General features: G+C 50.0%; 1 protein-coding gene across 1 annotated transcript in view; it reads left to right on the top strand.

Annotated features, from left to right (window-relative positions):
• The first annotated feature begins 381 nt into the window (after positions 1-381).
• WDR18 (WD repeat domain 18) overlaps positions 382-12,124 on the top strand; it is a 51,388-nt gene continuing 39,645 nt past the window's right edge. The window contains exons 1-4 of the mRNA XM_063914370.1: positions 382-745; positions 884-994; positions 10,012-10,145; positions 10,447-10,588. Of these exons, the coding sequence (XP_063770440.1) occupies positions 482-745; positions 884-994; positions 10,012-10,145; positions 10,447-10,588 (651 nt within the window). The 5' untranslated portion in view covers positions 382-481. The remainder of the gene's footprint in view (positions 746-883; positions 995-10,011; positions 10,146-10,446; positions 10,589-12,124) is intronic.

Genomic DNA, 12,124 nt, shown 5'->3' with positions numbered 1-12,124 from the left:
CACACTTAGCTGCTGTCCAGTTCACAAAATGCTAGTACACAGTCAAATAGGGAGGGATGGGTGGACATCATGCACCTAGGGGGTAATTCTGAGTTGATCGCAGCAGGAACTTTGTTAGCAGTTGGGCAAAACCATGTGCATTGCAGGGGAGGCAGATATAACATGTGCAGAGAGAGTTAGATTTGGGTGTGGTGTGTTCAATCTGCAAACTAATTGCAGTGTAAAAATAAAGCAGCCAGTATTTACCCTGCACAGAAACAAAATAACCCACCCAAATCTAACTCTCTCTGCACATGTTATATCTGCCCCCCATGCAGCGCACATGGTTTTGGCCAACTACTAAAAAATTTCCTGCTGCGATCAACTTGGAATTACCCCCCTTGTACGAGAGTAGCCGTTCAGTGTGTGACTGCAAGTGCTGCGTGCACTGTGCAGTCAGTGGGTTGTGGCATAGGAGTAAACTTAAAGCAAGGACCACGTGATGCGCCGGGTCAGTACGATTTGGGAGCACGTGACCCTCTTACTGGAGGAAAAAATGGCGGCGCCCTTAGAGCTGGTGCTGAGCACGGATGCGGCGGGACAAGTGGCGAACTGCTCGGTATGGGATCCACAGACGGGCGCGGTGCTGCTCACCTACCGCGGAGGGAACAGTACGCCCCGCGGCCTCGCTCTGCTCGGGGGCCAGTATCTTCTTGGAGGGCAGCTGGGGAAGAACTATATGAATGTATGGGAGCTGCAGAGAAAGGCGAGTTAGCGCTCGGTATGACCGGGCTGCAGCACTGACTGCTTCGTACAACTGATGCGATGTGACCGTATGTATGTGCAGCCTGCCCGTGTCTCGTGCCACCACAAAGTAACGCGCCTGTCACTTGTGTCCCTTTAGGACCAGCTGCAGCAGAAGATCGTGTGCTCAGGACCAGTGACCTGTCTGGCCGCATCTCCTAATGGGCTCTATTTGGTGGCTGGCATTGCAGAGAGCATCTACCTGTGGGAGGTAACATGTGCACCTGATGGGGTGGGGTTTGCAGTACAGTTATTCTCAAACTCCCATGTCTCTTGTATAATTGGCTTGTTACTGGTTTTGCAGGGTAGTAGGTACAGCGATAGGCACTGTACTGATTGCCAATTGTACAGTGAGTATGGCATCAGAGACCCAGCCTGAGCCATGGTGGGGGCTGACCAGAGCTTAAAGTGGTCCTCGAGAGGTGGGGGAACTCATCACGCCGCAGCCGAAAAAAGGGTGTGTGGCATCACTAGGAAGGGCATGGCCACACAATAGTACCGATGCAAAATAACGCCTCACAGCAGCATAATCTTATTCACGTTGTCCCACGTATTTTTTAAACACACAATGCCCACAGTCGGAGTAATGACCCTAACAACACCCTCCCCGCAGGTGTAGGGATTTTTAGGTGTTTAAATTTAGATGAAAAGTACAATGTAGCAGGATATGTACAACCTTTCCTCACCTCGCCTATGTCTTCCATGTGTCCTTTCTGCTTTCTTGCTTCCTTTGTCTGTCACTCTCCTTGTGTCTATATCTTTATCCTAGGTAACCCTTACTCCATGTATACTGTACTCTCCTTGTGTCTATATCTTCATCCTAGGCAACCCTTACTCCCTGTATACTGTACTCTCCTTTGTGTCTGATCACCTGAATCTTTCTCTCCTTTACTTACCCCTTACTCCTCACTCCCTGCTACCCTTTCAGCCTCTGCTTCTATCTCACCCCTGTGCCTCTCACTCTTCCATCTCAGCCACATCTTCTCTTATACCCCTTTCAGACCGCCACCTCTGAACACGGGTTATTGGCACATGAATGTGCATAACCCATGTTCATGTGCGGTCTGAAAGGTGCCAGGATTGAAATACCGGGTTGAGCGACCCAGTATTCCAACTTGGGTAGCGAGCAAGGTTGAACACGTGTTCAACCCGACTCGCTGTGCGGTGTGAACGGTAGCCAGGTTGATGTGACCTGGCACTTGTTCACTGTGTGTGGACGGGTGGCGCTTGGATATCATGTGATCTCCAAGCGCCGTCCCCCTCTGTGTCACTGCTGACATCACCAACCCGGCAATATGCCGGGTTGCAGTCAGCGGCGGTGGGTCGCACGCTGGGAGCTTCCGTGTCAGGCTCCAGGGTGCAACCTGCCTTAGGCGATCTGAGTGGGGTGTTACTCTCCCATCTCACCCCATGCTTCTTTCACCACCCTCACACCAATCTCACCCCCTGCTCCTCTCTCTACCCCATCCCACTCTCACCCCCTGCTTCTCTCATCATTCCCCCCCACCTATCTCACTCCCTGCTTCTCTCATCATTCCCCCCACCTATCTCACTCCCTGCTCCTCTGATCATCCCCCAGCCATCTCACCCCCTGCTCCTCTGATCATCCCCCAGCCATCTCACCCCCTGCTCCTCTGATCATCCCCCAGCCATCTCACCCTCTGCTCCTCTGATCATCCCCCAGCCATCTCACCCCCTGCTCGTCTGATCATCCCCCAGCCATCTCACCCCCTGCTCGTCTGATCATCCCCCAGCCATCTCACTCCCTGCTCGTCTGATCATCCCCCAGCCATCTCACCCCCTGCTCGTCTGATCATCCCCCAGCCATCTCACCCCCTGCTCGTCTGATCATCCCCCAGCCATCTCACCCCCTGCTCGTCTGATCATCCCCCAGCCGTCTCACCCCCTGCTCGTCTGATCATCCCCCAGCCGTCTCACCCCCTGCTCGTCTGATCATCCCCCTGCTCGTCTGATCATCCCCCTGCTCGTCTGATCATCCCCCTGCTCGTCTGATCATCCCCCTGCCGTCTCACCCCCTGCTCGTCTGATCATCCCCCTGCCGTCTCACCCCCTGCTCGTCTGATCATCCCCCTGCCGTCTCACCCCCTGCTCGTCTGATCATCCCCCTGCCGTCTCACCCCCTGCTCGTCTGATCATCCCCCTGCCGTCTCACCCCCTGCTCGTCTGATCATCCCCCTGCCGTCTCACCCCCTGCTCGTCTGATCATCCCCCAGCCGTCTCACCCCCTGCTCGTCTGATCATCCCCCAGCCGTCTCACCCCCTGCTCGTCTGATCATCCCCCAGCCGTCTCACCCCCTGCTCGTCTGATCATCCCCCAGCCGTCTCACCCCCTGCTCGTCTGATCATCCCCCAGCCGTCTCACCCCCTGCTCGTCTGATCATCCCCCAGCCGTCTCACCCCCTGCTCGTCTGATCATCCCCCTGCTCGTCTGATCATCCCCCTGCTCGTCTGATCATCCCCCTGCCGTCTCACCCCCTGCTCGTCTGATCATCCCCCTGCCGTCTCACCCCCTGCTCGTCTGATCATCCCCCTGCCGTCTCACCCCCTGCTCGTCTGATCATCCCCCTGCCGTCTCACCCCCTGCTCGTCTGATCATCCCCCTGCCGTCTCACCCCCTGCTCGTCTGATCATCCCCCTGCCGTCTCACCCCCTGCTCGTCTGATCATCCCCCAGCCGTCTCACCCCCTGCTCCTCTGATCATCCCCCTGCCGTCTCACTGCACTGCCCTGCCCATTTTGCCTCCCGCTTTTTCAATTAGAAGTGTCGGAACGCAGTTCCGCCCCGTTCCGGCCCACTTTAACCCCTGGGGCTGACAGGTGTCTCAGGTCACTGTGGGAATTGGTGTATGGTCCAGCAATGCTTGTTGCATTTCTATGCACTAACACTGTGTGCCTTTTTGGGGAGCAGGTTGTTTTTTCAAGTATCTTCTACTGTGGGAATTAAGAGAGCGGGTGGGGAATGTGTTGCAGGTCTTTGTTACTACGTGTATATATTTCTCTAACGTCCTAGTGGATGCTGGGGACTCCGTAAGGACCATGGGGAATAGACGGGCTCCGCAGGAGACAGGGCACTCTAAGAAAGAATTAGGACTACTGGTGTGCACTGGCTCCTCCCTCTATGTCCCTCCTCCAGACCTCAGTTAGAATCTGTGCCCGGACAGAGCTGGGTGCACTTTAGTGAGCTCTCCTGAGCTTGCTAATAAGAAAGTATTTTATTAGGATTTTTTATTTTCAGAGAGATCTGCTGGCAACAGACTCTCTGCTACGTGGGACTGAGGGGAGAGAAGCAGACCTACTAACTGCGGATAGGTTGCGCTTCTTAGGCTACTGGACACCATTAGCTCCAGAGGGATCGAACACAGGAACTCACCCTTGGTCGTCCGATCCCGGAGCCGCGCCGCCGCCCCCCTCGCAGAGCCAGAAGATAGAAGCCGGCGAGAGAAGCAAGAAGACTTCAAAATCGGCGGCAGAAGACTCCTGTCTTCATATGAGGTAGCGCACAGCACTGCAGCTGTGCGCCATTGCTCCCACATTAAACCCGCACACTCCGGTCACTGTAGGGTGCAGGGCGCAGGGGGGGGCGCCCTGGGCAGCAATTGAGTACCTCCTGGCAAAATAGAGCATATATACAGCTGGGCACTGTATATATGCATGAGCCCCCGCCATTATTTTACACAAAATCGTGGGACAGAAGCCGGCCGCTGAGGGGGCGGGGCTTCTTCCTCAGCACTCACCAGCGCCATTTTCTCTCCACAGCTCCGCTGAGAGGAAGCTCCCCAGGCTCTCCCCTGCAGATCACGGTAGAAAGAGGGTAAAAAGAGAGGGGGGGCACATAAATTTAGCGCAAAATCACAAATACAGCAGCTACTGGGTAAACACTAAGTTACTGTGTAATTCCTGGGTTATATAGCGCTGGGGTGTGTGCTGGCATACTCTCTCTCTGTCTCTCCAAAGGGCCTTGTGGGGGTTCTGTCCTCAAATAGAGCATCCCCTGTGTGTGTGGTGTCGGTACGATTGTGTCGACATGTTTGACGAGGAAGGCTATGTGGGAGCAGAGCAGGTGCAGATGAATGTGGGGTCGCCGCCGACGGCGCCGACACCTGATTGGATGGATGTTAAATGATAATGTAAACTCCTTGCATAAAAGGTTGGATAAAGCTGAAGCCTTGGGACAGTCAGGGTCTCAACCCATGCCTGATCCTACAGCGCAGAGGCCGTCAGGGTCTCAGAAGCGCCCACTATCCCAGATTGTTGACACAGATATCGACACGGATTCTGACTCCAGTGTCGATGGCGATGATGCAAAGTTGCAGCCTAAAATGGCTAAAGCCATCCGCTACATGATTATAGCAATGAAGGATGTATTGCACATTTCAGAGGTAAACCCGGTCCCTGACAAGAGGGTTTATATGTTTGGGGAAAAAAAGGCAAGAAGTGACTTTTCCCCCTTCACATGAGTTAAATGAGTTATGTGAAAAAGCGTGGGATTCCCCCGATAGGAAAGTGCTGATTTCCAAACGGTTACTTATGGCGTATCCTTTCCCGCCAACGGACAGGTTACGCTGGGAATCCTCCCCTAGGGGTAGACAAAGCTTTGACACGCTTATCTAAGAAGGTGGCCCTGCCGTCACAGTATACGGCCTCCCTAAAAGATCCTGCGGATAGGAAGCAGGAAGGTATCCTGAAGTCCGTTTATACACATTCAGGTACCTTACTGAGGCCGGCTATTGCGTCGGCCTGGATGTGTAGTGCTGTACCAGCATGGACAGATACTCTGTCTGAGGAACTTGATACCTTGGATAAGGATACTATATTACTGACCCTGGGGCATATAAAAGACGCTGTCCTATATATGAGGGATGCCCAGAGAGACATTTGCCTACTGGGCTCTAGAATAAATGCAATGTCAATTTCTACCAGAAGGGTCCTGTGGACTCGGCAATGGACAGGTGATGCCGATTCAAAAAAGCACATGGAGGTTTTACCTTATAAGGGTGAGGAATTGTGTGGGGACGGTCTCTCGGACCTAGTTTCCACAGCTACGGCTGGGAAGTCAAATTTTTTTGCCATATATTCCCTCACAACCTAAGAAAGCACCGTATTACCAAATGCAGTCCTTTCGATCGCACAGAGGCAAGAAAGTCCGAGGTGCATCTTTTCTTGCCAGAGGCAGGGGTAGAGGAAAGAAGCTGCACAATACAGCTAGTTCCCAGGAACAGAAGTCCTCCCCGGCTTCCACAAAATCCACCGCATGACGCTGGGGCTCCACAGGTGGAGCCAGGAGCGGTGGGGGCGCGTCTCTGAAATTTCAGCCACCAGTGGGTTCGCTCACAGGTGGATCCTTGGGCTATACAGATTGTGTCTCAGGGATACAAGCTGGAATTCGAAGTGATGCCCCCTCACCGTTACCTCAAATCGGCCCTGCCAGCTTCCCCCATAGAAAGGGAAGTAGTGTTAGCGGCAATTCACAAATTATATCTCCAGCAGGTGGTGGTAAAGGTTCCCCTCCTTCAACAGGGAAGGGGTTACTATTCCACAATGTTTGTGGTACCGAAGCCGGACGGTTCGGTCAGACCCATATTGAATTTAAAATTCCTGAACATTTACCTGAAAAGGTTCAAGATGGAATTGCTGAGAGCGGTCATCGCAAGCTTGGAAGAGGGGGATTTTATGGTGTCTCTGGACATCAAGGATGCTTACCTGCATGTCCCCATTTATCCACCTCATCAGGAGTACCTCAGATTTGTGGTACAGGACTGTCATTACCAATTCCAGACGTTGCCGTTTGGTCTGTCCACGGCACAGAGAATATTTACCAAGGTAATGGCGGAAATGATGGTGCTCCTGCGAAAGCAAGGAGTTACAATTATCCCATACTTGGACGATCTCCTCATAAAGGCGAAGTCCAGAGAGCAGTTGCTGATCAGCGTAGCACACTCTCGAGAGGTGTTACAACAGCACGGCTGGATTCTGAATATTCCAAAGTCGCATCTGATTCCTACGACGAGACTGCTCTTCCTGGGCATGATTCTGGACACAGAGCAGAAGAAGGTGTTTCTCCCGGAGGAGAAGGCCCAGGAGCTCGTGACTCTGGTCAGAGACCTCTTAAAACCAAAACAGGTGTCAGTGCATCAATGCACGCAAGTCCTGGGAAAGATGGTGGCGTCATACGAAGCCATTCCCTTCGGCAGGTTCCATGCGAGGAACTTTCAGTGGGATCTGTTGGACAAGTGGTCCGGATCGCATCTTCAGATGCATCGGCGGATCACCCTATCCCCCAGGGCCAGGGTGTCTCTTCTGTGGTGGCTGCAGAGTGCTCACCTTCTCGAGGGCCGCAGGTTCGGCATACAGGACTGGGTCCTGGTGACCACGGATGCATGCCTCCGAGGGTGGGGGGCAGTCACTCAGGGAAGAAACTTCCAAGGGCTGTGGTCAAGTCAGGAGGCTTGTATGCACATCAATATCCTGGAACTAAGGGCCATATACAACGCCCTGAGTCAAGCGGAGCCTCTACTTCGCAACCAACCGGTGCTGATTCAATCAGACAACATCACGCAGTGGCTCATGTAAACCGCCAGGGCGGCACAAGAAGCAGGGTGGCGATGGCAGAAGCCACCAGGATTCTTCGTTGGGCGGAGAATCACGTGCAAACACTGTCAGCAGTGTTCATTCCGGGAGTGGACAAATGGGAAGCAGACTTCCTCAGCAGGCACGACCTCCACCCGGGAGAGTGGGGACTTCATCAGGAAGTCTTCACACAGATTACAAATCGATGGGAACTGCTACAGGTGGACATGATGGCATCCCGCCTCAACAAAAAGCTACAAAAGTATTGCGCCAGGTCAAGAGATCCTCAGGCGATAGCTGTGGACGCACTAGTAACACCGTGGGTGTTCCAGTCGGTCTATGTGTTTCCTCCTCTTCCTCTCATACCCAAGGTGTTGAGAATCGTAAGAAAAAGAGGAGTGAGAACAATACTCATTGTTCCGGATTGGCCAAAAAGGACTTGGTACCCGGAACTGCAAGAAATGCTCACAGATGACCCATGGCCTCTGCTTCTCAGACAGGATCTGTTGCAACAGGGGCCCTGTCTGTTCCAAGACTTACCGCGGCTGCGTTTGACGGCATGGCGGTTGAACGCCGGATCCTAGCGGAGAAAGGCATTCCAGATGAGGTTATTCCTACGCTGATAAAGGCTAGGAAGGACGTGACAGCAAAACATTATCACTGTATATGGCGAAAATATGTTGCTTGGTGTGAGGCCAGGAAGGCCCCTACAGAGGAATTCCAGTTGGGCCGTTTCCTTCACTTCCTACAGGCGGGAGTGACTATGGGCTTAAAATTAGGGTCCATTAAGGTCCAGATTTCGGCCCTATCCATTTTCTTTCAAAAGGAACTGGCTTCTCTTCCTGAAGTTCAGACGTTTGTAAAGGGAGTGCTGCATATTCAGCCTCCTTTTGTGGCACCTTGGGATCTTAACGTGGTGTTGAGTTTCCTGAAATCTCACTGGTTTGAGCCACTTAAGACCGTGGAGTTAAAATATCTCACGTGGAAAGTGGTCATGCTATTGGCCTTAGCTTCGGCTAGGCGTGTGTCAGAATTGGCGGCTTTGTCATGTAAAAGCCCCTATCTGGTTTTCCATATGGACAGGGCAGAATTACGGACTCGTCCGCAATTTCTGCCGAAGGTGGTGTCATCCTTTCATTTGAACCAACCTATTGTGGTGCCTGCGGCTACTCGTGACTTGGATGATTCCAAGTTACTAGATGTAGTCAGGGCTTTGAAGATTTATGTAGCCAGAACGGCTGGAGTCAGGAAAACTGACTCGCTGTTTATCCTGTATGCATCCAACAAGCTGGGTGCTCCTGCTTCAAAGCAAACTATTGCTCGCTGGATCTATAACACGATTCAGCAGGCTCATTCTGCCGCTGGATTTCCGCATCCAAAATCAGTAAAGGCCCATTCCACTAGGAAGGTGGGCTCTTCTTGGGCGGCTGCCCGAGGGGTCTCGGCATTACAGCTTTGCCGAGCAGCTACTTGGTCGGGTTCAAACACCTTTGCCAAGTTCTACAAGTTTGATACCCTGGCTGAGGAGGACCTTGTGTTTGCCCATTCGGTGCTGCAGAGTCATCCGCACTCTCCCGCCCGTTTGGGAGCTTTGGTATAATCCCCATGGTCCTTACGGAGTCCCCAGCATCCACTAGGACGTTAGAGAAAATAAGATTTTACTTACCGGTAAATCTATTTCTCGTAGTCCGTAGTGGATGCTGGGCGCCCGTCCCAAGTGCGGACTTCTTCTGCAATACTTGTATATAGTTATTGCTTACATAAGGGTTATGTTATGGTTGCATCAGGTTTGTCTGATGCTATGTTGTTGTTCATACTGTTAACTGGGTAAGTTTATCACGAGTTATACGGTGTGATTTGGGTGGCTGGTATGAGTCTTACCCTGGATTCTAAAATCCTTTCCTTGTACTGTCAGCTCTTCCGGGTACAGTTTCCTTAACTGAGGTCTGGAGGAGAGGCATAGAGGGAGGAGCCAGTGCACACCAGTAGTCCTAATTCTTTCTTAGAGTGCCCTGTCTCCTGCGGAGCCCGTCTATTCCCCATGGTCCTTACGGAGTCCCCAGCATCCACTACGGACTACGAGAAATATATTTACCGGTAAGTAAAATCTTATTTTTACACACTACTCATTGGGGCTATATAACATACTCCATGTTCATTACTGTGTGATGTAGCAATGAATTGACCTTTGTGGTATTTTTGTTCAAATGATCAGACAAATCTGCTTGGTAGTAAAAAGGGGACACACACGTTCTACTTATTATGACACACTGATGTAAATGTAAGAAAAGAATGCATTTGCTTTCCTTAATTTGTAACTCTGCTTCTTTCCATTTAAAGTGTTTTGAGTAGGATTTTGAATCTTTTATTTCCTTACACTTGTAGTCTATAGTGGATCATAGTCGAGCATTTTAGTATCGGATACAGCGTTCCCAGAACAGTATTACACGGACACTTGTGGTACCAGGTAACAAGCCACTGCTGTGGTTGCAGCCCACATGACATCCTGCGTCTGACTGTGTAGCTTACAGATTGCCAGTTGATGAGCCCTGCCATTGGGAATTTTAGTTTTGTATTCATTCCTACCATGGATAAATACAAATCTTAAATGTTTTCTCCACATTCTCGCTGTTATTTTCAGATTTGCACAGGGCATCTCCTTTCTATCCTTAACAGTCACTATCAAGACCTCACCTGCCTCACGTTCACAGATGACAGCAGCCATTTCTTGTCTGGAGCCAAGGACAGCCTGGCACTGGTGTGGAACCTCTTCAGGTAAGGCCGGGTCTTAAATGTAGAACCAAACCAACTGCTCACAACGTTGAATTCTCTCTTGTTAGTAGCCTATGTGTCCATAACAGGGGTGTTCCTCCACGGTCCTCAAGGCACACTAACATTCTAGGTTTTAAGAATATCCATATTTGAGCACAGGTGACTTAAGTAGTACCTCTGTTATTTTGATTCAGCCATTGGTGCTCAAGCATGGCTATCACTAAAACCTGGACTGTCGGTGTGCCTTGAGGACAGAGGTTGGGAAACACTGGTAAATAAGATGTAGTAATAGTCTTGCGTTTAGTGTGTTGCAGGCTGAGGGATCCCGGGGCCCCGAACCTCGACACATGTGGACTCAACATACACTTCCAATCACTGATTTGCAGTGTGGTACTGGAGGACCCCAGTCCCGAGCAGTCACTTCCTCTTTGGACCAAACTGTTAAGGTAACTGAATTTTGTAAAGGGATAGTTTGCAGTTCTGCTGTGTGGTGTTATTGGGCATCTCCAACTGGTCAATAGCCCTAAGTACTCAGTAAAGCAGTTTAGTATGCATAATTTCTGTTATTGATGTCTTATTTAGCCTAATATAATTTGCGATGTTGTAGAAAAAACAGCGCTACCATTTTATGGGGGGGGCTAGTTTTCATTATATGCAGGTGTAGTGAGGTGGCCAAGTAAAATGTTTTGCTTCAATGCCCCAAAAATATTTGACTGCACTGTTAAACATCACAGGTTTATGCATAAACTGCAGTGTATTCTTTCCAACCGTGCAGGCTGATGCTACAGTACGTGTATTTTTTTAAATTTATTTTGGGAGGGTCATGAAGGGATAAAGTGTAAAATATTGCATAACTTTTAATTGCACTCCTGCATACTTAAACAAGTGTTAATGTGTCCAGTCCTTTATGGTGAGCGCAGTAGATGGAAGTAGTGTTGATAACAATTCGCACAGAAGTATTTTTCATTGTTGGAAATCACAGATGTTAACATGGTAACTCATATTTACATGTCTCATCAGCCTTCATTTTTTTTGCATTTCAGTATTGCAAAGAGTTAGTTGTTAGTATTCAGTAGATAGAACTCTAGTCCCAAGCCTAGGTAGTGTGAAATCAAGCTAATGATGTGTATGGAGAAAAATACCTTGTGGGAGACCAAAGTGCAGTGTAAAATTCTCATAGAAAATCTGAAGACATCCCATGGTAAAATAGCAGCATATTTGCCCATTATATACTACTCGTGCACATGTTTGCATACTAACCAAAGTTCCCTGATTATATTAGCAGTGCCCAATTGAATAAATGCCTTATGGCTACCTACACTACACACTTTCCGAAAGTTGTGAATTTGTACATGGGCATGCTGAAGAGTCAGTTGTGCAGAGGTAGCTAGTCTTGCACTGGGACTAGCCACGATACAATGTCCGTTCCCCAAACTTACCTCCAGTGCTCTATGCTAGTTAGTTTAGGAGTCAATCCCAAATCAGGAGCACTGTAACTGATTGCGCGATAAATGATGTCTGTGCTCTGGGATTTTGCAGGTCATTGATAAAACTCACAATAGAATAGGATGACTGTACACCACTCTCACTGCTCTCTGGCTGTGACAGCTGCAGTCCTATAATACATGATGGTAGATTGATAACCTGCACCTCTAATATGGAGAAGAATGGGATAAATATTATATTTCTGTATCAAAGTACTATTTATATTAAAAACATGAGATCTTAAGATGCTTAAAACACATATTTGGTGCCCCCCTAATATGACTCAAATCATATCCTAGATCTCTATACTAGATACAAATATATGTGCACACTACATGCACATAAACCTGTTCCCGGCAACTGTATGTCTGTTGGTTTCTTAAGGCGGAATTAAAAATCGTATTACCGCCGGCAGCTGCTAGATGGCGTCAAACAGAGCTATGCTAATGTAGCTCCATTCGGGCGCGCTCAGCTGCCAGCTTCTACATTTCAGCTCA

The sequence above is a fragment of the Pseudophryne corroboree genome, chromosome 1 (assembly GCF_028390025.1).
Source record: "Pseudophryne corroboree isolate aPseCor3 chromosome 1, aPseCor3.hap2, whole genome shotgun sequence".
NCBI classification, from domain to species: domain Eukaryota; kingdom Metazoa; phylum Chordata; class Amphibia; order Anura; family Myobatrachidae; genus Pseudophryne; species Pseudophryne corroboree.
The sequence above is the reverse complement of the archived record's forward strand: the minus strand, read 5'-3'. Positions and strand labels throughout refer to the sequence as shown.